The sequence below is a fragment of the Natrix helvetica genome, assembly GCF_964273705.1.
Source record: "Natrix helvetica genome assembly, chromosome: 3".
Classification (NCBI taxonomy): Eukaryota; Metazoa; Chordata; class Lepidosauria; order Squamata; family Natricidae; genus Natrix; species Natrix helvetica.
Window position 1 is genome coordinate 33,632,302 of NC_138549.1, and position 26,399 is coordinate 33,658,700.

The 26,399-nt window shown below is 45.7% G+C and overlaps 1 protein-coding gene and 1 long non-coding RNA gene across 4 annotated transcripts in view; one reads left to right on the forward strand and one right to left on the reverse strand.

Annotated features, from left to right (window-relative positions):
- Positions 1–11,561: 11,561 nt before the first annotated feature.
- On the reverse strand, positions 11,562–14,260 carry POU3F3 (POU class 3 homeobox 3). The gene has a single exon (XM_081948195.1). The coding sequence runs from the start codon at positions 13,007–13,009 to the stop codon at positions 11,678–11,680; it is 1,332 nt and encodes a 443-aa protein (XP_081804321.1). The 5' UTR covers positions 13,010–14,260; the 3' UTR covers positions 11,562–11,677.
- A 2,684-nt stretch (positions 14,261–16,944) lies between these two features.
- LOC309389631 overlaps positions 16,945–26,399 on the forward strand; it is a 75,828-nt gene continuing 66,373 nt past the window's right edge. The window contains exon 1 of one of the 3 annotated variants that reach the window (XR_014174970.1): positions 16,945–17,075. This is a non-coding gene — a long non-coding RNA (uncharacterized lncRNA). Of the gene's footprint in view, positions 17,076–17,290; positions 17,387–26,399 lie in introns of those variants that run through there. The other 2 variants (XR_014174971.1, XR_014174972.1) reach the window with 2 other exon arrangements.

Consider the following 26,399-nt stretch of genomic DNA (forward strand, 5'->3'; position numbering starts at 1 on the left):
TTATATATAAGTATATATATGTATATATGTATCAAGAGATATTCATTTGATTCACTTCATGTAAGTGCCCTCTTTATTATATATATATATATATATATATATATATATATATATATATATATATATATATATATATATATATATATATATATATATATATATATATATATATATATATATATATATATATATATATATATATATATATATATATATATATATTATATATAATTATATATAATAAATAATTATATGTAATAAATATATAATAAATTCTTATAAATATATGTATGTGTGTGTGTATGCATGTGTGTGTGTATATATATTCGTAGATTTTCATGGGTGTAGGTATGCTCTTGTTGTATTCGGATCTTTTCCCGTGTAAGATTGATATTGTCTATATATGAATAAAAAATAAAGAGGACAAGAGATATTCATGACCATGAAATGGGAAGAGTGCTGAAGGTCATTGTCCGAATTCTGAAAGTGTCCTGCTTTCTATCCTGAACATCAGCTCCTGAACTATGGTGATCCCGTTCAAAAGCCAGACCAAAATGGGACTGGACATCCACAGGTGACCATCTTGGGCTCCTGTTCTGGAGAAGATTGAGTCCAACAAAACCCGACTCTTCAACAGGTTCAAAGGAGCACTTCCTTACAAGGGCTACTGCTGTTCCCTTTTCCTAAGAATTCTGAGCAATGGGGTTGAGCCATGGGGGCAGAAGAGAATTAGATCTTCAGTAGGTTTTTGGGCAAGGGTATCTCTTACCAGTTCTACAGCCTTTACTTTATGCCAGTAACCTGGGGCCGCTGAGCAGGAATGGGATTTATCTTTCTGTGTTCAACAGTCCAAATAGGGAAAGGCAGGCTACCAACTATAAGAAGTAGTTTCAGCTAAAACTGACAGTTTGGAAACTATGTAGAGGAACCAAGTGCTGCCACCAGCCATGAAGTAATTTATACCCCAATGGCCTCTGCCTAAATGGGTGGAGGGCTACCCTTTCATTATAAGGATAAATTTCTACATTCTTTAAAATTGCATTTCTCATCTAGTCTGATATTCCGAGCCAATGAGGGGATCAAAGACCCCCCCCCCGCAATATTTTTGTAATATCCATCACAAAATGTTTGTGTGAGTATATAGAGGTGTATGTATGGATCTGGCTTTACATGACTACCTTCAATGTTATTAAAATAAACCTTCGACTAGGTCCTACACATTGTACATACTCACCCAGAGAGAAATCTACGGGAATCGTACACATAAGGTTATGATGTAAAAGGACCATCTTAGGTATGCCTGCTAAGCCAAGTGAGGTCCATTGAGTTCAATGACGCCTATTTCAAGCTCAGTGCTATTAGGTTACTGCTGTAAATCACTGTTATGAAAAAAGGTTTAGAATATTTTACCCAATATTAGTATATTTACCCAGTTTCTTCCTCTTTCCTCTGCCAACGCTGTATTTACACCCTCCCTTTTCCATCTTCTGCCAGAGAAATGTTTTTCTCTGACCTATAGGAAAAGTTTTTTAAAAACCACGGGGTAATAAACATGCAAGAATTGTCTTCAAACACACAGTGCGCATGGCTCTAGATAACAAGCACAAACCGAGCACAGGGACTGGTGGGCAGCCAAGGAACATGCTGGTGATGTGGGGGACAGGGCGTGTAATAGTGGGGTAGCCTAGTTAGAGCCCTGGGGGACCTCTGTGAGAGTCCCTGTAGGTCCACGGAGCAGAATCCACGGTCCCTTACCAGTTTAAAACAATGGAAGAAGAGACGGCCAACATAGCCTTTGCCTTCCCTCCGTTGCAGTTCTTCCCGATTATCTGGCAAACTTCTTGGCTAGAGCTTCAGCTTTTATTTCGTGCCCCTTTAAATGGCCTTACGGGGAAGAAAGTGGATTCCTGGAAAGTTTTCTTAAAACACGCCCGCCTTATCTGATCTTAACTCTCACTGGGAGCGACTCGTTTCGAAGCTAGCTTGATCCTGAAAATGGCAAATATTGAATCTGAAGGTAGGTACTTTAGCAATGCCAAGGCCCTCCGGGGAGGCCGCCGTCCTTTCCTTTAAAGTTTTGATTGCCGCCTCCAGCCCAAACTCACCGAAATGCGGGCAAGCGGCGCAGGAGCAATTGCCTGGCGCATCTTCGAACCTCTTCAACTAGGTGCGCAGGAGAGCTCAGCGCCCGGCTCCCGAGAGCTGGCTCTCTTTCTGCCTTTGATTCCAAAGAAAGAGAGGGGCTTCAAACGATATTTGTTTGCTTATTCTGGGGTAACTTTTCTGATACAAAGGGTCTACAGAGAACGGCGCTCGGCTAGATGGGCGGGAGTGGGGGAAGGCGATTCGTAAAGGATGCCTTTCCTTCTCCGCGGTCTCTCCAGCTCAGGATGAAGCGCGGAGCTTCAGAGTCAACCCTCCCCGTTCGCCGCTGGGTCTGGAGGGAGGAGGAGGTCTGGGGAACCGCTGGCGGCAGCGGAGGCAGCCGCCAGCTCTCGCGCCGGCATAACAGAAAGGCTATTGTACGCACAACGTGGTCTCAGCCCAAGAGCCTCCAGTTGTTTGAATGCCGATTTGGGGCACGTAAACACAGCAGCTTTGCGGTTCCCTTCCTTCTCCTCTGCTCCGGGCTTCAAAGAAACCGTTCCAGTTGGAAAGGGTAGGAGGCCGAGACAGGAGTTACCACCGTGCAAAAGAAAGCCGGGCTGGCTTGCAAATGGCCTTCCTCTGCACAATCATGCTAAGCCTTAAATCCTGTCCTTCCTGGTGTGAAAAAGGAGAAGAAGGGGAAGGGGGAAGGGGAATAGGAAGGAAAGAAGGAAGGAAGGGGAAAGAATGAAAAGAAAGAAGGAAAGAAAGAAGGGAAAAAGGAAAGAAGGAAAGAGAGAAAAGAGAAAGAAAGAGAAAGAAAGAAGAAAGAAAGAAAGAAAGAAAGAAAGAAAGAAAGAAAGAAAGAAAGAAAGAAAGAAAGAAAGAAAAGAATTCTGCAGGAGAACTTCAGTTCACACAGAAGCCAGGCGGGGGAAAGCAAATATGGCGACCGACCGTGTTTTGAGGGGAAGCAGTTGGGGATCCAAGTTGGCACCGTTGTGTTTCCAGCCACCTCCCTTTCAGTGGGAAAAAAATAGCCTAAAGCCAAGAGAAGGAAATTGGAGGCTTTTCTCAGGCTCGATGGGGCAAAGGGTGATCCTGAAGTCCGGAGACCAAGTGGGCGCTTTGCGTGCTGAACCTTAATTTCTCCTCCTCCCTCCGCGGTGCCCCAAGACCGCTGGGGTTGGTCCGCAGTTCCAGAAAGTGGCCCAGGGCAACTCCGAAGGATCATTCCATAGACTTTTTATTGACAGAATGTAGCAGCGATTAATTTGACTTGTAAATTCAACTTTTTCATGTGCCTGAAAATAGTTCCTACAAGGACTCTAGGACTGGAAGAAGATAGTTTTAGGACTGCCGTCCAACCATTGTAGATTCACATTGCAGTAATACCGAGAGAGATCTTTACAAACACCTGAAGGACCATCATAGGTGATGCTATAAATCCTAAGTGAGGAGATGTCCCTAATAATCTTGAAGGTAATGGGATTTCTATGCAAATACTTATTTTTAAAAACCCTGCAAGCTGCTAAAAACTCTTAACATTCTGATAATTTAAAGTTCTTCAGCGATGTTCATATGTATTGGCATATGAACATCCAAACTGTGCTATTTCTGACTCTAGGGGATGTCCTTTCTGGTCATTCATTGTCTCCAAAAGACAGTTAAATACAAAAGCAAAACACAAGAGGATTTTTCCCTTCTTTCCTGTATGAGAAAACATTATTTGGAATATTATTTAGTATATGCTTCTTTTCCACTGGGACCAAAGGACTCCCTTCCAACCTACATCACATTTATATATTCCAATATATAAAAGCAACCAACAGATTCTTAACATTCAACTTTTATCTTATAAAGAGTCAGTTCCAGAAAGTGCCTACATTGGGATCTATTGCTATTTCTCCCCCTTGAAGCTATATTAGCAAAAGAATCTATTAGTAGTCACCCATGCTATGAGAAGGTTAAAGATGAAATTGAAATAGGTAAAGATAAAATCTCCACTGAGTCCTGATGATTTCATGGACGCTTCCATGTGGCAACGGTATGGAACTGGTTTATCACTGGCTTTTTCCAGGTGTGTGAATGGCAGCATTCAGTTGACCTTGGTGTGGCTTTGCAGCTAAGCAGGGTTAGGCATGGTTAGTACTCAGATGGAGGAATGTTAGCGCTATAAATTAAGTTGAAAAGGCTCAATCACTCACTCACACACACACACACACACACACACACACACAAATACAGAGTAGAGATTACGGGTTAATTTCCTGTGGAAGTATTTGAGTTTGCAAAAGAATGAATCTAGTTTGTATTTAGCCTCTGCAAAATGTATTTTATATCTAAAAGGTTGAAAAAAAACCCAAAACAAAACAAAGCTATAAATGCTAATATGGATGGCTAAGGGGACATAATGCAAATATTAGACTAAACTTTAAAAAATACTCCATCTAGTTGGCCAGATTCAGTTATTGTTCTCTATTCATTACGTCTTCAATTATTCTCTCTTCAAATATTCTGATTTCTGCTACTACAGATATTACAGAGTGGAAGTAAGAATAAAAACTGCACTTATCTGAAATATTCAATGAAAGATATAGTGAAGAAAGTAGTTTACAGTTCCTAAGGGGAAACATCTCATCATGCAGTCTTCTATACTTGAAAAAAATTCCCACTGAATTCATTGGGACTTATTCTTAGGAAAGCAATCTGTTTAAAGTCACACCCTTAAACACAAGTATCCCTTCCCTCTGAAGATGCAGAGTTTGGGGAAATAGATTAGAAAAACATCCCATTCAAACTGTTCTGATCTGTAATTAAATGTAAGCCTGTACTCTCGGATGGTGTTGGCAGAAGTTGCGATGATCCAAAGACAGGTAGCTGTGTCTGAATGGTTCTTTCATTAATGAGAATGCCAAAGAGATAGAAAGAGAAAAGGAAGGAAGGGGAGGAGAAGGCGAAGGAGGAAAGGAAAGGAAAGGAAAGGAAAGGGAAAGGAAAAGGGAAAAAAGCAGCTTGTGTGTTCTTAGCTGGGCTTCAGTTTAGTTGCTAAGCAACCCATTTATGGTAATTCATCCGCGAAATTTAAATCTTTAAGAAAGGATTCTGCATGTCTGACTGAATGGTCACCATGAGGAAGAGAACTTGTAGGGTGTGCAACAGCTGGCAATTCTGGCTGGCCAAGTAACAGCAGTGAAACAATAGCATATTATTTAATAACACGTTTAACAAAAATTGTGCTCTTTACCACCTCAGTTCAACAGCCCTATGCAGGAAGGACAAGAACTTTGGCCAAGCGGAATTCTTCCTCTGTACCCAAATCCAGGTTGCATACACCTTATTGACTTTGGGTTGCATTTCCATCAGGAAATTCCTTCATCCATCCATCCATCCATCCATCCATCCATCCATCCATCCAACCAACCAACCGTCCATCTCTGGAGTCCTTATCTTCTTCCTTTCCTCCTTTTCCTGCTCAATGCATGCCAAGGTCCACTGCATCTTAAAGCTCTTCCATTAAACTACCCAATCATAGCCTCCCACACTGTGGATAGTATTTCCGTCCCTTCTCTGCTGCAAAGATCTTTCACAAGAGCTTGTCCAATTTCCTGACCACACCAACTACATCCTATGAACAGTGTGCAAAGAAGAAAGGGGGGTCCTTGGTGCTTTCTGAGCTTGTTTGTTTTCTTTCATTACCTTAACTAGGTAACATCATCAGTGCTAGTCAGAAGAAGAAGAAAGAAGGGCTGGAACCAGACAGTAAGAAGAGGAAGGGGAAAGATAGTGAAGGGGACAATGAATTCCAAAGCCCATTCTTGAGCCAGCTGCTCCAGAAAGAGCACCAATCAGTTATTGTACATTGATAAAGATCTTCTAAATCACCAGAAACACATTCTAAATGGTATAAATAACTTAGCACTAACCTGATCATGTCATGAGTATCAAAGAGATGGAAGCATACCACCCATAGGAAAAGTAAATCTCTCCATCCAGCCTGACAGAGCTACCCCTTACTTCTCTTCTCAGATGTGAACTCCATTGAGTCCAATAACGCTTCATTCCAAGCCTTTATTTCTACCCTTTTTTTGCATCTTGCCTGCTATGGTATAGAGGTCTTAAAGCAGAGATGTCAGAGTGAAGACAGACAAGTTTGAGTTTTGATTTTAGTAAGACTGGACTGTTTTAAATTAAATACAACAGCTCCATCTTAACTTCTAATTGAATCCAATTTTGATAAATGGTTGGCCGTTCGCATTTAAACCTATTTTGTACCTAGAAGTAAATCCTACAAACTTCCTATTTATTTTGGGATGGGGTTGTGCTTCTTGTTATTTATCTTTAATAGCTTTCTCAGAAAGAGAGAGAGAAACCGAGACCACAGGCTCAAGATTAAAAGAAGCTGTAGTGCATGCCCAATTTCCTTTTGGCTGTTATCCTTCTTGCCACACAGATTTACCAGCAAAATTCAGCCGACCTTACTTCCTGTAAAGGGTTTGCACTGTCTCTCCCTCCCTTTCAAGCACTTCACTGGATATAGCATTAGAAAACCAGTGACGTCACTTGAATGACCAGCAAGTACGGTAAAGGCAGAGGCCGCAGAGCAGTCAAAGCACCAGCAGAGTTTGGTCTCTGGAGAAACAAGGCCAACCATCTGCATCACTGGAGCCTGAGGCCGAGTGATGACAGGCTGTGCTGTTCTGCCCACTTACCTGGGAATACTCAATGGGGCTGCTACCTTCTGAGTAGACATATATAGGGTTGCATGCTTTGTTTCATTCTCTTCTTTTTAAACTTCCATAAACCCACAGCAGTGGTGTCCAAATTGTTTAAGGTTTTCAGGAAGTTGTGCTACGGACTTTGGAAAACTACAGATGTGCTCTTCTTACTCAGTCTCTCTCTTTCTCTTTCAGACGCACAATGATTGGCATGCACCAGCCTAATGTTTCTTAATGTTACTCTGTGTCCAGCTTGTAGGAAGTGACCAGACAATTGCCATCTACCTCTTGAGTCTTCACCACATCACCCACCGTTCAGACATCAAAACTAGCAAGTCCTTTCTCATTCTTTCAGATCTTTGAACACACTGAAATAATGGCATTAAAAAGACAAATATTTCTGTGGGTCTGTGCCTGTCTTTAGGCCCCCTCCCCTCTTTACATTTAGTTTTCTATCGTTTTTCCCCTTGAAAATATCCTGAGACTGGGAAAGGGGACATTTAATCTAATACAATACAAGTCTGCAATCTTGACCAACATGTATGGGACCATCCTACAATGTGATTCATCATTTTGGAATTGCATGCAAAAATTAAGCTATGGGATGGTTAAGGAGCTACCAGTTCATCTCCGAGGGCTGACAGTCAAAGATTTATTTTCCATCCTTACTTATCGAAATATGTCTACATCTTAACAGGTATATATAAATGTATAATATATCTCTATAAAGATATAGAAATGTCATTTTGCTTTTAGCTTGAAGATGTTGATATTTTATTACAAAAATAAATGAATAAATAGTAATACAATGATATATTGTTGCTTTCGACAGGATAAATATTTTACAAATATATAATCTTTTAAAAACAAATGTAACTGTTAAATTATGGAAAATATGACACTTATTGATAAAATTATCAATAATATATACTGCATTTCTTATTAGAATTGATTGTTCTCCAAAGATTTAATTGAAAACCCTTCATATAAAACAAGTTTCGACCATTGCAATATGCAAATGCCATTGACTACATTAAAAGATAAAGTATCGCTTTAAAAAAATCTGCTGTGATTTAAATACAAGCTGAAAGTTTCTGTTTATATTCTGCAAAATTGCCTGTCGAAAACAGTGATCAGTGAGGTGATTTGGACATTTTATATTGGTTAGAGATTTGGACTGAACGTAAATGAGGTCAACTAGAAACTCAGGGTGGGAGAATAGAAAAGCTTACAGAAAAGGAATGTAAATCTTGGAATCACCGATTGATCTCATAATGTTTGTAAAATATTTTGCCCCCTTCTTTTCCATTTTGATAGAGTTGAATATAGGAAAAGAGCCTAACTGTGTGATCTTAAACATTTCCTCAGAAGTAAATCTCCCATTATGCTCAATGAAACTTTTTTCCAGTTGTGCCTTTAAAGAGTTGCAGTTTGAATTACCAATCACGGAAGACAGAACTGGTCAGTTAATACAGTGCTTAGAAACATTCTGATGAGATAAAGCATTTCCATCATTTTCATGATATAACAACATATGTTCTCCTTAATGCTTCCTCTTAGCGCTGGAGGCCTTGAAATTCTGAAACTCCAGTCCTACAAACATCAAAGGGAATGAAGGAAGGAAGGCAGGAAGGAAGGAAGGAAGGAAAGAAGGAAGGAAAGAAGGAAGGAAAATAGGCAGGCACCTTGGTAGATTGTGTGTATATCGACACAGACATATTTTGCAAATACTTGCTTTCAGAAGTGACTGACCTAAAACCCTCCTTAACAGAAAACAGAGGCTTTCATCAAAATGCAATAAGCAAATAAATAAAACAAGTTATATACAGACTCATTTTTTGGCAAAACCCCTCATCCCTTTCCAGTCTTTCTCTGCTTTGAATGTAGGATTTTATCTCATGTAGTTGCCACTATATCAATCACATAAAATCAAGTTTATGGCCTCAATGCTGAAAATTTTCTTTCCTTGCTTCTGTTGCACTCAGTCAATAGCTTCATTCGTCTTTTAAGTTGTAAAACTGTAACCGGGGACACCGAAAATTAAAGTAACACAAATCCTACACTAATCTTACCAAGGTCTCTTCCATCCTTTTCAGGATGTTGCCAAAGTCAATAAGCATGTGGTACCGTATTTACCAGTTTAATTTGAAGTTAAAACAATGCCTTTCAGGGTATTGGTGTCAAAACTTACTGGGAAAAAATAACATTAGTTATTTGTTTTAAACATTTATCAAATTAAAGAAATGGGGCTAGCAGTCTGTTAAAACCTTAGGTTGACCATCACTTTTAGATTTCTGCTTCGGTTTGGGGGGGGGGGGCTGCAGCACACACATTTACATTATTGCAAACATGGGATTCAAACTTCAAACCTGTTCTAGCTTCTTTGCCTTTCTTGTGTAATAACAAACAGGATAACCAGCATGTTAGTGGTACATCTACCAATATCCTTAGTATCACCAAAATTCACATTAATTATAATATAAGACTAATGTAAAATGTGGAAGAAGGGGGCACTATCTCTAATGCATCTGCACCCATTTCACCTCCCAAACATGTCTCTAAAGCAGTACAACAATTATAATCTATCAGAACCCTAATTAAAGTTCTGGGTGTTTTCTTCTTTCTCCTTATTCATATGTATATATTCAGAAGTATCATTTGTTAAATTATGATGGCGATAAATTAAATAAAAAGTTATACACACCACAATGTATTGAAATAATATATTTTCTTGGGGAAACCACACTTTACGGGTTATACTGCAAACGGAGGTCTGGGGCATTATATAGATAGCTTATCACCTGGGATTACTGTGCTAAACTTATTCCTTAAAAAGGAATTGAACAATGGCTTTCTCTTCTAAAGTCTTGCTTTATCAATCCAACACACACTCTCGATGCATTGATCTAGAAATACTGTATAACTACCTACGGATTTATTAGGAGTGGAACTACTTCCAAATGGCTAATTTCACCAGTACTGGTGAAGAAGAAAGGATTCTCTCCCTCCTCTGTCAAAATATCATCAAAAGCTAGAGAAAACAGTTTGGTTCTATTTTTGATTCCGTCATTTAAAAGATTTTCAGTATTTTCTTAAGACAATTTATTGGACACATTTTTTTTTAATGTATCAGACAAAAGACTATTTCATTCTAACAAATTTATTTTCTCAATCAGCTCTTACGGAATCACTACTCAAATTAAATTACAATCAAATTATCACATCAAAAGATACCCTTATTACCTAATAGCTGTCCATATTTTTTTTTTCATTTTATTTTTGTAAATTTGTGCTCGTTTGAAAAAAACACGTAATACAAGATCTGGGGAAAAAATAAATTACCGTTTTGCAGTAGTTCATAGGTATTCTGAATAAAATATTAAAAGAAGTCATTTAATGAAAATATAAAGCAAATTTTTTTAGATCAACAATGGATCTAAACATTTCTCTATTGCTGTCTTTTTTCTTTTTTCTTTGTTTGTTGAAAAGTCTGTTTATTAAAACCTACCAAAAACACTGCGAGGAAATGGCAGTATTATAGAATCACTTCCACAGCACCCATTCAAGCAAGTTGGCAACGGATTTAGGAGAGAAGTTCAGATAAGTGCAGTTGCAGATGCCCAGTTGCTTTTTAAATCCCTTTATCTGAATTAGTCCAAAAATAAAAATATTAATAAAAAATTATCAATGAGATTTAAAAAAATTAATCTTCCAGGGTGATTGGCAGCCATCAGAAGCACAATTTTGACAGCCCCTGAATTATTCCTTTTATGTCGCTGTTTTTCTTAATTCATGCAAAATTCTTCTATGGAGCTCCAACTTTAAGGACCAACAACCTTGCTTTGCTTTCCCCACTCCGACCCCTCCCGGCAGTAAGGGCCCTTCCCCCCATTTTTTTCTTTTCAGGGTCAGCTTTCCACTTGCCGTGTTTCTTTCTTTCTTTATCTCCTCCCTCCCTCCTCTCTTTTTCATTGTGAATAAATTCGCTTTTCTATCCTGACTGCTTATTTTTTAAACTGTTGAGTGCATTATTTCCCCATTTTCCCTATCTAAAGAGACTGTCACCTCCCCCTCCCCCCATTTTGCAAAATATCACCCTTCTCAAGTGGATTCCTGCCCTGCACCAATAATTAATGTAGTTTGGCCATTAATAACTAAGCAGCTAATATTTGTTACTGGTTTTGTTCCTGCTGCGGCTCTACATCTCTCCCTAACTTTTCGCGTGTATTTTTTTTTATAAATGCCTGTCTGTGTTTATACGTGCACGTGTTTGAGTTGGAGAGAAAAGTTTCAGGAATCTCACAGGACAGTCCTTTGAAAAAGAATGGTGAGTGCGGTAGCAGGTGGGTGAGGCTAGGAAATGACGAAGGAGAAGAGAAAGGTAGGGGCAGAGAATAGAAGTAGGGGATAGTGCTTGTTTTGTCGCTGCCTGAAGGCAACAACACAGGACGTAATTTAGATTTTGTTGTAGAATGCTACCCAAAAGAAAAGAAAAAGAAAAAGTATCAATTTTTGGTCTGTCTGGGTTTCCATCACGCTGTTTTCTCCATGCTGAGATGGAATTCCCACCGCTGGGCTGGACTTCTCCAAATGTTTCTGATACAGAGACGGGTAAAAAGAATGGGGGTCGGGGAACCGAACACAAACGTGGGCTGCAGGTGTCTGGTCGTGTTTTTGTTTTCCTGTTTGCCTCCCTTCTCCATCTCCCTCCCCTCCCCCACCCGGACTGCCCACCAGCGCGGTGCTTGCCTCTCTCTCTCTCTCGGTCTCCTCTCCTTCTCCTCTCGCCCCCCTCCTCTCTCTCTCTCTCTAATAACTCCTCTCACTTTTGTGACGACGACTCTGTCTCTCTGATTGTCTTTCTGTCTCTTTCACTGCACGCTCGCCTGAAGTCCGTGGTGCGGGGGCGGCGTGTCGGAGCTGACGTTGCCGACCTGGGAGTAGACATCGTCGGCCGTCTGCTGCTGGATCCCAGGAGGGGTCATCCGCTTCTCTTTCTGCCTTCGATTGCAAAACCAAACCCTGACCACTTCCTTCTCCAGCTGCAGGCTGTCCGCTAGGTTCGTAATCTCCTGGGCGGAGGGCTTGGGGCATTTCAGAAAGTGGCTCTCCAAAGCCCCCTTGACACTCACCTCGATGGAGGTCCGCTTCTTCCTCTTCCTGCCCTGCGCGGCGATCTTGTCGATACTGGTCGGGCTGCCCGTGGACGAGTCGGCTTCCTCCAGCCACTTATTTAACAAGGGCTTGAGTTTGCACATGTTCTTGAAGCTGAGCTGGAGGGCCTCGAAGCGGCAGATGGTGGTCTGCGAGAAGACGTTGCCGTACAGGGTGCCCAGCGCCAAGCCTACGTCGGCCTGCGTGAAACCCAGCTTGATCCGGCGCTGCTTGAACTGCTTGGCGAACTGCTCCAGGTCGTCCGAGGTCGGCGTGTCCTCGTCCGAGTGCGGATCGTGGCTGTTCAGGCCGCCGGCACCGCCGCCGCCGCCGTGGTGCTGGTGCGGGTGCGGATGGTGGTGGTGGTGGTGGTGATGGCCCGGGTGGTCGCCCAGCTCTGGCGTGTCGCCCCTCACCAAGCCCGGGTGCACCAGGCTCTGGCTGCCGGGCGGGGGGCTCAGCATACCGTTCACCGTGAAGCCGCCGGGTTGCGAGTAGATGAGCGATTGCTGCTGCTGCTGGCTGGCCATGGAAGGCAAGTGGGCCGCCGTGGTGGAGCCCCAGTGGCTCTGGTGCGGGGGACCCAGGTGCGGCGGCGGGGGCCTGTGGTGCAGCGCCGCGCTCGAGTGCAGGTCGTCCCGCCCGCCGCCGCCGCCGCCACCCTTCACGTCGGGCTGCTGTTGCTGCTGCTGCGCCTGCTGCTGTTGGGGGCTGCCCGTCATGCCCACCGGGCTGCTGGACCAGGGAGAGCCGGCTTCTACGGCGGCGGCGGCCGCAGCAGCAGCGGCGGCGGCGGCGTGGGGCAGGGCTGTCACCCACTGGTGCGCGTGGCTCAGCATATGGCCGCCGTTGCTGGCCGCCATGGCGCCCTGCATGAAGTCACTCTGGACCATCTTCACGGAAGAAGGGTCGGTCCGGTAGCCCCCGCCGGACACCGAAGTGACGGCCACGCTGCCCGGCTGCATCCCCCCGGAGTCCGAGTGGACGATGGAGCCCGCCGACAGGATGCTGTTGCTTGGCAGGTAGGGGTTCGACGCCGCCGTAGCCATCGCTGCTGCTGCTGCTGTTCTTCCCCCCCCTCCACTTCGCACTCCAGCCTCCGCAGCCAAGGAGCGTGGGAGGAGAATCCTCGCCTGCCCGCGCGCCCGGCCGGCACCGAGGCGAGATCCGCGCCGTGCGCACCTTCCTGGGTTCGCGGTTCCTTCTTCAGAAAAGGCAGACCGACCCCAGCGCTTCCTCGGCTCCCTCCGAACAGTTCTTGCTATTTACCTGTCAGCAGCCGCCAGTATATTGCAGCGGAGGTGGGGGCAGGGAGAAAGAGGGGGGGGGAAGAGAAGAAAGAGCGAAAACTAGGGGAGGGGGTCACCCCACAATAGCTCCCACTTTGGCTTTCCTTTTCTGCCTCAGGAGCATAGTTCTCTGGCAGTTTCTAGGTTGTTGGTTGTTGTTGTTTTTTCCCTTTAGTAAAGTTTCTTTCTTTCCCTCCCGTTTTTCCTCTTGTAAGGCTTTGTACGGCGGTAAGTAAAACGCGGGTGGGCTCCTTTCTTTCGCCCGTCACGAGCACCCGCTCTCTCTCTCTCTCTCTCTCTCTCTCTCGCTCTTTCCGCCGGTGCGACTCGGCTCCTGGGATGGTCTCGCTCGCCTTCCTTTCCTCTTAAAACACACAAGTTTTGTTTTGTGTCCTAAGAAAACTTCTGGCGTGGCTGGCGGCGGAGGCGAAGCTGAGGAGACTGCATTGCTCAAAGTTGGCGTCCGGCTGAAGCGCCCGGGTCCCTTGGAAACAGGAGTCCTTTGGCAACCTTTTTGCGAGAAGAGTCTGGGGAAGACATTTTCCTCGCCTTTTCTGCCTTCCCTCCTCCGGGATGCCTCTTTTCTCCTCCTCCCCGTCCTCCTTTTTTCACATGGGGAAAGGAATCGCGGGCGAGGCGTTCTTTCTTCCTTTTTCTCCAAGCCAAACGAACCGAGGGGAAAAGTTTACAGTTTCTGATCCCCCTTTAATCGGGGCAGGACCCGGGTGGACGGGAGGGACGGAAGCGAGGCGGCGGTCCAGCTGCTGTGAGGGAATCGCCTGGGCGGGAAGAGATGTGCGGCGGCGTGCGCGCATATAAGGTATCCTTAAGCCACTAACTCCAGTGGGGAAGTTGGCTGCCAGGTTCGCGAAGCGTTTGTGCTCCGGCGGTGCTGGAGTACAGCGGCTCAGCTCAGTAATGCTCTTCCCTCGTTGCCGCTGTTGGTGTGCTGCTGCCGCCGCCGCCTGCTCTCCTCCCCCTCCTCTCTTTCTCTTTCTCTCCCTCTGACAGTTCTCTCTCTCCGTCCCTCCCTCGCAGAGCAGGGACTGCCGAATGTTTACCCTCAGCCGAGAGCGCGCGCACCACCACCACACTTTCCCAAATACAAGGAAGTCGAGCGCGAGGGCCCCCGCTGATTGGCTACCCGCTGAGTGATTGACAGGCCCGGAATGACTGGCTCAGAACGCGAGGCCCCCCCTTCCGGCCGTTCCGATTGGTTGCTTTTTAATTTAGGCAAAGTGTCGTGGAGGCTGGAAACCTGCCCTACACCCCCCCCACTCCAGTCCCCCCTCCCTTGGTTTCTTCTCCCTAGCGCTGCCTCCCTCCCTCCCTCCCTCCTCTCGCTTCCCTCCTCCTTCCGAGGACCCACAACGTCTTAACTCTTGGAGCCCGGCGAATAAATCGGGAGTTTTCCCGGCTCTGAGCCGAGAAGAGTGAGGCGAGAGAAAAGCGGGAGGCGGCGCGCGCGCGGGGATGGGGATGGGGGGGGGGGGCGAGCCAACGAGAGGAAAGGAGGAGGAGGAGGAGGATAAAGAGGAGCGGGGAAGAGGGGGTTGCTGTGGTGGTGGTAGGAGAAGAAAATCCACGGTATAATATTTTACTTGCGTGCACAAAATTCCTCTTATGGGCGCTTAATCCATGTGTCGGAGGAGGGGATTTGCCCCCATTCGCACGGTCCCGTCGTGTACAAGGGAAGGAAGGCTTGTCTCCCGGCATCTTTCAAAGTTTACTCTTCTCTCGGCTTCGTCGGAGGCGTAAAAGAGGGGTTTCCCCCCCTTATCCCGACGCGGCTGCCCACTTCCCACAATGGAAACCTCGGGCAAGCCGAAGCGAAATCCGTGAGCCTTGCCCCCCCCCCCCCTCACATCCTTGCAGGCAGGCAACCGGCCTCCGGTTCCTTTGTCTGAGGCTGTCCCGGTAGCTGCGCTTCATGTAGGAAGTACAATGCCCGGCTCACTCTTGCCCCTTGAAGAAGCCTCTACCCACCGGGCCCTCGGAGAACTTACCGAGTGGAAGAAAGGCTCTTCTTTCAGCACGTGCCGTTGCTAAACCCTGGGCAATGTACGAGACGTCCTTTCAAAGCCCTCGCGCCCTCGTTGCGCTTTCCCGTTGCTTTCTAAATAAAAATAAAAATGCCAGGACTTGCCTTTCCGACCCCCACCTCCACCCCGCCCCAAAGGACCCTTAGTTTCTTCTAGCAGCCTTCGCCTTTCTCTCCCCCCCCCCCAACTCACCCCTTTTTCCGAGGGTATTTTGCAAGGAGGTAGATCCGGCTCCTTGGATGGCTGCTCCTCTAGCTGAAAGAGTTAAGGTGGGCGGGAGAGCGAGCGAGAAGAGATGGGGAGAGAAAGGGAGGGAGGCGGGCAAGCAGAGTGGGCGAGCCGTGCGGAAGGCAAGCGCGGCGGCGGCGAGGCGACCTCGGGGAACAACGGGGCAGAGAGAGTGGCGAGCCAAGCTAGGGGACGCGGACCTGCCTGGGGATTCCAGGGAGAAAAAACCACCACAACGCACCTTTCGGCCGCTCAATGTCGATTGGGGACTGGCGGAGCGTTGGGACGGGGGGGGGGGGCGCGCTCCTGTCACCTTCATCTGCCCGGTCTCTCTTTCGGTAAAAAGTAAGCCCAAGGTGTTTACACTGATAAGGGCAACACAATCCCTTATCCGTCCGTTGACCTCCCTCCAATTCCTAGGCTTGCCACAGAAAAGTCCAACGTTGGGGAATGCCAATTGCCCCCCCACCCCACTCTCCACCCCGGAAAAGGGAAGGTTTGTGGGACTGGCCCCGTGGAGCGAGGTACCCGAGACCGGACAGCTTTGGTTCAGGACTCGCTCCAGCTCTTGCTTTGTACAGTTAAAAACGACACGCCGTTTTAGGTTGGTTTCAAGGGAGGGGGTGGGGTGGGGGTGAAAGATGGGAGACAGCAATGTGAATTTTTTCCGAGACCTACAGCCTCAGTTCAGGAAAGGCGAAATAGCCCGAGTCCCCCCCCCCTTTTTTTTTTATTGCCCGAGCTTTTCCCGAGCTTTTCCTCTTTCCAGCCGAGTTAGAGAGATGAAGGGTTGGAGACAAGATTCCATTGAATCGGTGTGAGATCTCCAGGTGCAGCCGAGTCAATAGTCGGTGCCAGAACCCCATGTTTTCTTTTCCAGCCGATTTTGCTTGGATCAGGCTCAAAAACCGAGTGAGTCTCGTGGTTTTGTTTACACCGAATGGGGAGGATAGCGGCGGTGCCATGGGGCCGTCTTTCATTAATATACAGTGAGGATTTTGTCTAAATTACTGCTATGAATTTCACAGTACATGCTTTCAAAAGCCGTCTCAGGTGGCCTGATGAAACGTGATAGCGCCTCTGCAGACGCAATAATAATAATAATAATAATAGTAACCATAATAATAACCATAATAATAATATTTTTAAAATTCTCCTGGAACCCAGCCTATACTCACCAAACAAAGGAGGTTGCTGACTGAGTTTGACGTTTTATTTTTTTTTAAATTTATTTTATGTATAAAAGAAAACTTAATCCTCCTCATCTCCCCAACTACTCACTCCCCACCCCGCTTTCCTGTAGAGTGTGATTGCTTTGTCTGGGAAAAAAAATCCAAAGTATAACAAGAGGAGAACAGTTAGTGCTGATTTTCATTTGCATAAATTTTCATATATTTTAGTGAAAATAATAGACTAGTGGAGAGCTGGGCTTAGTGGAGTCAGTGCAAAGGAAAATCTTTCCCTGGATCGTTGCGCTGCAGTCGAGAATGTGAATTTTCCTCCTTAATGGCAAAGCACTTAAAACACAAATTCTGTACATGCTGGAGCGCCTATTGGTAAGTGCATTTATATTTCTCTCCTTTTCTTGTTCTTACTTTTTCTTCTCTCCCCCACCCCACCCCATGCGTCCTGGAACAGGGTGGATGCATGAGAGGACCCCCCCCTCTCAAGCACCTTAGTGAAAGATTAACCTAAGAAAGAAAACAATTTCTAAGTGCTTGTGATGCTTGTGCACTTTGGGGGGCACTGGTGTAGCACTTGGAGGAAGGGGGCGAAGAAAGGAAGAGCGCCGTTAGAAAGAGAACGTTTCGCATGTGGCAAAGTGGTCGGAAAGGGATGCCGTTTCCCCCCCACCCTCGAGAGAGAGGTGAGGATACCTTTAAAAACACTAACTCTACGCTTTCTAAGGGACGCGGGCTGACCCAGAGGGGGTAGCAACCCGGCGGCGACGAAGGCCAGCAGTGATGCGAGCAGAGGGTTAATGTTGTAACTAGGGAACAGACGGTTAAGCACAACATCTAGAGCTCTGTAGTGAAAGTCCATCAGAAAGAGTATAATCAATCAAAACTAACCAGGACATCCTTTCATTTTATCCTCTGAGGAGGCTGGGACTGAAGCAGAAGCAGCCGACTTCACCCCAGCTCTCTCTCTCCCCCCTCTTTCTCCGAGGCACGCACCCACCCACCCTGGCACCCCATGCTCCTCCTTGGCGCCCTTCTTTTTAGAGCCCGGGTTTCGGATCCTTCGGAGGCGCAGGTCGGAAGGGTAACCTAACGGGAGTCATTAGAAAGCCAGCCAGGTCGGAAGGCGAAGCGGTTGGAGGCGATCGGGGCAGACCCGAAGAAAACTTTAGCCGGCTCTCTAAATTCCTAATGCGGTGGGCGTCCCCCTCCCCACTCCGATGATTTCTTCTCTTATATTCCGACATACCCCCTCTTTTTTATTTATTTATCTTATTTCTGTTCGCGTTCCAGGATTTCCTCACTGCCTTAAAAAAAACAATCCCCCAGTTCACACATGTGACTATTTTGAGTTGCAAAACAAAAGAACCGCAACACAACACAGCAAATCCCTATATTAGATCGAGAGATGGCTGGTAGGGAGGTGTCGGTTTCAGATGGGGGTGGAGGAGAATGGCCGGTCTCCCTTCTCTCGTGGACGCGCTCAGCTTCCCTTTTGACTGGGGTTAACTCTGTGTGTTCCATTGGAACAGATGCCGTATAAAGCTGCTCCCTCCAGATCATTTGTTTCCTTGATGGGGGAACATTTCTGAGCGGAACATATTGGTTGCCATAGAGAAAGAAATAAAGGAAGAACACTAGTCACATTAAGCTATATGTTTGTGCACTGGGCTTTAGATAAAAGGCCATGCTCCAGCCAAAGAGGAACGAAGCCAAAACCAGAGCTTTTCTAGCTTCACTAAAACTTACTTTATTTTGTTGTGGGCTTTTTACAGTACTAGCTTATACGGGGATTTTATTGGTTGTCAGTGTTTTTTTTTAAACCGTGCGGTATGTTGAACAAAATAAAACTTTTTTAAGTTTTCGAGGGAACTGTCTGTCTTGACCGGCAGGGGGCACGCTGTGGTGGCGATCGGCGAGGGGATTCAAAGTACTTTCACTGAGCATCAGTTGCCTTCTTCCAAAAGTTTGTTAGAAAGAGAAATAAGGAGGCGGTTATTGTCTCTTTCTATCTTCCATCTATCTCTATTTCATGAAAGTATATTTTTCTATGTCTATGCCTTGTGAGCACGAGAAAGCATGTAGCTAGGAAATAGTGCCTTTCTCCCCCTTAAAAACACCAACCTACTATTTAGATAGAGCAGTTAGAAACATAAGAAAGAGGCAGCAAAGGATGCACCAGTAATGGGAACCTTGTCACTGTGACTGGTCAACTGCTAAGAGCTCTGACTGAATAGCCTCTCTTAAGTTATTTCCATTTCATTAAAAAGACACACCAATCCCAAAACATTCAGATAGCCAGTTTGGTCTAGTTAGTTGTTAAGGAAGCAGGCTAGAAACCAGTGAGCTGCAGTTCTACTTCTGCCTTAGGCATTAAAGCCAGCTGGGGAACTTTGGGCTAGTCACTCTCTCTCAGCTCAAGTCATCTCACGGTGTTCTTGTGGGGGAAATAGCAGAAGTTTGCTCCCTTGAGTTATTATTTATACAAATAATACAGGTAGGATAAAAATATAATAAATAAACTAATAAAGAGAAGACGAGAAAGAATAGGCCAATGTGCCATAAAGCGATTTCTTGCACCAGGAATTGAAGTTCTGGGGCCTATCTGAGAACCCAAATAGCAAGCCTAATTTGTTCTCACATGATGGAATGTTTCTTTCTTCTCTAATCTCCCCAGTGAAGCAGGCATTTTTTATTTTACTCAAGACATTCTCTTGTCCCTAAGAATAAGAAAGTAATAATTGCTAAAGGAACGAACACTATAGAAGAAAATGTAATACAGATATAGTTAAAGTGAGAGAAGTGATTTTAACTTCTCCCTAGAGATAAATAATTAATAAACTATCCCTGTCTAGAATGGAAGATCTCAAGTCACACAGATATTTCCATCCTAGATATTTGAATCTATAGCAGACTACTATTAGGTGTGTGTTGCCTGGTTGTTAATTTTGACTGAAATTCTCACTAAGTCTTCCTAACAGAAAAGATAGTTTGAAAATGGTTTGTGTGGTTTGAATGGTTACTGATTATTGGCTGTTACTTTTCCGTTCTTATCTGACTTTCACTGAGCTAAAAAAACTTTCCAATACTAATTAAGAATATCTACAATTTTTCATGTATCACAGAGTCCTTGTGACACTCAATGCTTAGACAACTTAGATAGATAGATAGATAGATGATAGATAGATAGTAAAATATGTGGTGCTATTGTTAAACAGTCATACTAATCTTTGTGTATGTCTACTCTATTCTACCCATCCTCCCTGTCTATCCCATTTTTCTTCTGGAATCTTGCATTCTCTCTTCCTGAATCCGGTACACCCCAAATGTGTTTAATTGCAGCTCTCATCATCTCCAACCATCACAACCCAAGAGCATGCTGATTGTGGGGTGATTAGAGTGGTGGTCCAGAATAACTGGAGGGGGAACCAAGTTGGACAAGGAAGTTATAATCAACTGTGTCTCAGAATATAGCAATCAAGGTGGACATAACGTCTCTCCCTCCTTCCTACTCTTATCCCTGCAGGCATGATTGAAGAATAATGAAATAAACTTAAGGTTTTGTTCCCCTTTCTTTAATAACAAGTTCAAGATCTTTCCTCAGCTCCCAATCTCTCTTTCCATGGTTAAACATACCCAAATCAAATTTAAGGATTTTTTGACTGACTTATTAACAATTGCTTGGATTAGTTACATAAATTGAAGTTTCCATATTGAGAGATCTGCCTGCTAATGCTTTGACAATACCCAAGATTATTTTATTTCTAGGGCACAATTCTCTTCACAGAGCACTACCACTACTTTATCATATTTCATTGATGATTGTTAATTCCAGTTTGCAAGTGCTAAGGCACATATTTTTGGATCCAAGTAGCATTTTTTAAAAAAAGGATACCTGAACGTCTCTTCCCCTATGTTCCAACTTTGATCTTGATTTGCCTTTTCCTCTTTTCCCTCTGCTGCCATTCAGTGAAACTTTCAGTTATGTTTTAAATGTGTATCATTTGTTCACCCTTTTCTCTCTGTGTGTGTCATTCAGAAATGCAACGTTTCAGCATTTTTTTTGGATCAAAGACTACAAAAAACAAATAAAAACAGAACACAATGCAAAAACTAGCAACAAGTTAATTGACAAGGCTATAGTCTTTCCTTACACCTCTCTTTCTCACAAACATTTATATACATATGTGTACACCTATAAGTTTGTGTACACACACACAAATACACACCTATAAAGAATTCACCACACTGATAGTTTTCGTTTGTTTGGTTTTATTATTTATTAAATAAATTTATATGGCTCACACATTGTGACTTCAGGTGGCACAATACTAAGATTTTAATATTAGTATAATATTAGTATTAAGGGGATATTTATTAATTAGTTATGGATAGGTGCCTTGGTAGCAGAAATCAGTATTATTGAGGAATTATTATTAGGGATTTCGTGCATCTTTTGGTTGCATTTAATAGTACAGCAACTTACTTACATGCCAGAATGTTTAGCTGTGTAGTAATATGGATCCATGCTGAGCCAAATTCTTAATTAGCAAATTTCATAATTAATAACCTTCAGTTGCATTAAAAGGCACAGTGCACAAGTAAGATTCCATTAATTTTCAAAAGAACGCCTTTTTTTCTTTTTTTGCCAGTAGTTTGAGGAAGGATGGATAAAGAGCAGCTGAGTTTGTCTCCGGTCGAACTTTCCAGACGGATCTTTCAATATATCAGGACCAGTCTGTGGATAAGAGCTGGGCTCCTTGCCCGTCAAGGAGAAGGGCTAAAGCCGTGGATTTTTTTAAAAAAGGAGTTTGTGGGGGTGGAGTGGAAGGCCAGGCAGAATATATGCCTGCTACTTTGAAAGAGTGTCAGGCACGGTAAGAAAACAACAGTGGGGCAGGCCTGCTCTTTTTATCCATGGGTCTCATTGTGAGGGCCCCAGGCTGGCCTTTGTTTATTGTTACCAGCCTAACAAAAGCCTTTCGGATTGTGTAATAAATTAAGGCAGGCAGGCAGGCAGGAACGGAGCAGGCCTCAGCCGGGCTTAGGGGGAGAAGAAAGGGCGCCTTTGCGGGGAGTGCCTGCGCGCCTTCTGATTGTTCAGAGCCGGGGATGGGGGAGAGGCGTCCCTTCAAACCGGCCGAGTGAAACGGAAAGTTAGCAGCCGACTGGACCGAACAATGCCCCCCTTCTCCCGCAGGCTTTTAAAGACAGTTTGAAAGGAGGCGCCCCTTGTTCTGCCCGACCCGGAAAGGAATCGCTCTCTGCCTCTGAACAATCCGGGCGCTTTCTCGAGTTAGGGGGCACCCCGGTGCCAACCTTAAATACAATGGCCAGAAAGACCTGAAGATGGACTCGGTGTGATAGAGGTGCGGGCGGGGGCGGCAGCGGTGAGGTAGTGGGGGTGGGGTGGGGTGGGTGGGTGAGGAGCAGGAGACCCAAGAGCAACCCTGCTATTATAATAGGCAGGATCCCATTGTGAGCTGGCTGCTTGATCGCTCGGGGGTCTTTCATCTGTATTTCAGCAGCGTGCGCATCCGTGGATTTAAACAAATAAAACGCACGCATATATCCAGATCCATGTTTATATACATACGTGTGTGTGCAGAACCCAAGGCGAAGGCACCAAATACTTAGGCAGCTCTGCTTTACATTGTTCGTTTCCCCCTCCCCCCGCTTAATTTGACATTTGAACTTGTCTATTGTCAGAAGAGCTCGGTGCAGATTGCAGGTCAAGCTAAAAGGCTGCTCTTTTTGGAATCTCACACCAACACACACACACACACACACGCACAGGCCGCCTGCTCGCCTTCAGGGAAGGGAGGGCTTGCAATTTCGCCGCTGCTGTGCTTGTGCGGGGTGTGTGCGCCTGTGCGCGCGCGCTCGCGCGTTTGTGTCTCCCACTTCACGTTCTGTTCGCCGTCCAAGTTATCCATCATTTCCTATTCTCTCTCTTTTTTACCTCCTCCCTCTGTGTGAGTGTTTCCACATCATCACTGCCGCTACTTCGTTTTAGATATATTTGTTAATGGGGACGGACGATGCGTAATATATAAGCGCTTATCTCCGAGAAGATTCAGAAAACGGCAGGGCTGACGCGGCATTTTCAGTGAACTGAGTTAGGACGCCTGTAACAAGTGTGATCAAAGATGGTCCCTCCCGTCCCCGCCCTGTGCGTCCCTTCGGTTTCCAGTTTGACCACCTGGAAAAACATTGCTACAAAATATGAGACGGGCATCCTAATCTTTCAGTTGTCCCTTTTAATTTCCAGCACACCAATGGTAGACCAATCTGTTTTTTAATTCGGAAAGGGGGTATATCCTTACCAGAGGGCTGGGGATTACTTTTTATATTATCAATACTACCGTTGGGATTATTATTGTAAATGAAATCTAGGCAATATCTATATGTATGGAAGTGGAGGTGCAACTTCACTACAAAGGTAAATTGCCTGTGAATTTTCCCTCCTTCCCTCCACACAGAAAGAAACATTCAAGGCCGCATAGGGTCCCAACCTCCTAAGAGATGGGAGGAGGGTCTGTCCCGGTTAAGGAGAGAAAGAGATCCAGGAAAGCTCAGGCATTGAATTCCTGCAGGGGAGTCTTTGGCCAAATCTGATGGTGCAGATCTGGCCTTTAAGCTGCATTTTTGAAATTGGAAATGTTTCCAAGAACCAACCTGGTGGCAACTCTGCTACCAGAGATAAGCTATTCTGTGTGGAGGTTTTTCCTCAGGCTTCTTCATAGAGGTAAATTGAACGTCCATCCTGCTAGCCCTGGTAGGAACAGGTGGTTCAGGGCCAAGGGAGATTAATCATTGGCGGTGGGTGTTTTATCATGGCAGCAAGTTTTGCATAGGTAGTCGTCTCCCCTCCCCCCAAAGGATGCTTTATAAAAATGAAAAGGTTATATAGCACCTTTGTGGGAATTAGGCCGATTTAAACCGGTCCTTGGATGATGATGTTTGTGTTGCATGGATTTCGGAAGTTACTTAGGCTGCTGGGAAAGTTGGCATGGCTTTTAGGGATGACAAAGCTTTTAGGGCTGGCGTGTTGTACTTCTATGGGGATTTTACGTTACTCCCACGTAACCCCGCTCCTGCGCGAGCTGCACTGGCTACCTGTGGCCTTTCGGGTGCGTTTCAAGGTATTGATCACCATCTTTAAAGCGCTCCATGGCATAGGACCTAGATATCTGCAGGATCGCATCCTACCACACACGTCCCTGCGACCTATTCGCTCACACAGGGAGGGACTCCTCCTGGTGCCGTCCGCTAGGCAGTGTCAGCGGGCGACACCTAGGAGTAGGTCCTTCTCTGTGATGGGCCCAACCCTCTGGAATGACCTCCCCCCCCCCACATTCGAACCACCACCGACCTCCGTTCCTTCCGTCAAAAGTTAAAGACTCACCTATTTCAATCAGCTGGCCTGGCACTTTCTTAGTTTTACCTCCCGGGGATTTATTTTAATTGGGTTTGGGTTTTTAATTGGGGATGTTTTTAGGGTTTTAGAATATATTTATTTCTTGTACAGCCTATCTCCTCCATCCAAATGTATTTAATTGTTTTATGATTGTATTTTTATCTGCATTGACTGTACACCGCCCCGAGTCCCTTTTTGGGAGAGGGGGCGGTCTAGAAATCCAAGAAATAAATAAATAATAATAAATAAATAAAGATTTTAACCTGAGGGACTGGGAGTAGATCTTCTATGCGTTTGTAATGGGGCCTGTGTAGGTGTGTTCTGTCGTTTCCTCCTTAACTTAAGTATCTCTGGTAGAGAGCTAAAATAACGGTCGGGCCTGGTTTCTAAATTATAAGACTCCCCTTCCAGGCAGCTGCTGTATTTTGAACGAGGTGGAGCAGGGAAGCCAGGTATGGCAAAAAAGAACGTCGAAAGAGCTAAGGAAGGGAACGTGCACGCGCACGCGCGTGAACCAACGGCTCCAGGCAGATGTTCACCAGGAGACGGGGACACAATTCTCGGGGTTGCCACCTGGGCGCGCTGATAGGCACGCACACAAAAGACGCGAGGCCAATATATAAATATATATATTTTAAAATGTTCTCCTCACGTTTGGTGAGTTCATTCCCCCTCCCCCCAGCTTCTAAAGGTGGATGCAGATTGCAATACTTGCTGCTCTGCTTTTTTAAAAAATATATATGTTTGTTTGACAAACAGGAAGCTTCTCCTGGGAGAAAGGCCTTTGTGGCGGATCCCAACCCAGGATTACATTAATCAAGGCATTATTTCCCCAGGGCTGTGCAGCACAAATTAGAGTAAATCCAGATAAAATTGGATCGGCGACAAGCCGAACGCTTAGAATAATCTGCTCCCCTTGCATTTTATTATACAAGGCCCTCAAATCTTTCAAGATCATCTGCGTCCCCTTCTAAACAGCCGCTTGTGCGGAACTTTGCACCTTGTTGCAAAGAGGCCAGATTGATGCAGCACCTGGCAAGGCGCCTCCCATTCTTCGCCTCTCCCAGTGGTAACACAGTCGTAGCAAAGGAGTCCACATCCTTGTTTTTGAGCCATTGGTTTATTATAAGGTGGCCAGAAATAAGCGCTCTGAAGAAGTCACGATTTCCCCCTGGAAATAAACCAGCGTCAGCGTCGGCAGTAGTAAAAAGAGGCTAGAGCCATTTTAGCTTTGCAGGTTTTTTTTAAAACCGAATACTGTAGGTGAAAAAGCAGGCCTCTTTACTTTGGGTGTGAAAGTGCGAAATCGGACTCAAGAGGCTAGTCCTCTGCGAACCCTAGAGGAAGAGAACTGAACGGCGAGAAAGAAGGGATCCCGGGAACATTTAAAAGCTGGAAATGGGAGAGTGGGGAGGGGGCGAGGTTAGACTATATCTTCGTGGGTGCGGGTATCGTCCTGCACGTCGCCTCGGCTTTCTTGTCGGCCTCCGAAAAGATTTCCTTCTCCGGAGAATCTGCTCCGCCTCCTTGGACGTCGGAAAGCAAACGAGATGCGCCTTTCACGCACTGCGGCCGTCAGTTTGACCATCGCGGGAGGCTTTTAAGCTAAAGATGCGGGGGGAGAAGATGGGTGGAGAGAGGAACGCAGGCAGGTGAGATCCGCCTCGCAGTAGCCAGGCGGACGAAGGCTGCTCGACGGGAAGGTGTGTCAAGCCGCGGGCTGACAGGTTGCCTCTCCTGAAAGCGCGGGAAAGGAGTTCCCCGCCTCGCCTGCGCAACTGCCGGAGCGTCTCCCGCCGGAAACGGGCGCGATCCATTGGCCCGACCCGAGCCCCGTCTCCCGTTCGGGGCTGCTTCACTTTCCAGAGTTCAGTTCGCTGCCTTGACCGTCCGCCGCGCGTGAGAGCGCGTGCTCACGCCGCCACCATTCCCCCGCTGCCCCCATTCCCGCGTCCCCGGCCTGTCTTCCCGTCAGTGGGGTTTATCGGACGGGGGCAAAAGGCTGGTCAGCGGGCTCCTCGCTTCCAGTTTTGGGGGTGGTGGGGATGGTGGACGGGGAGCCTCCATTTGCAGACGGGAAACAGCTCTAAGGAGAAGGGGGGGCAACGGGAGGAGGAGGAGGAAGGAAGGAAGGAAGGAAGGAGGGGGGGAGAGGCTGCATTAATGAGTCTCGCATACAATTCTCGCGCGCCCGCGCGCGCACACACACACATACAGCGGCTGTTCCTCCCGCCGTCCCGTCTTTCCCGCCTTCGGTAACGAAAGGACAGCCTCGGGTG

What these genes read in the sequence shown, in the direction of transcription:
- POU3F3 (XM_081948195.1), bottom strand. Translation starts at nt 13,009, where the DNA reads ATGGCTACGGCGGCGTCGAACCCCTACCTGCCAAGCAACAGCATCCTG.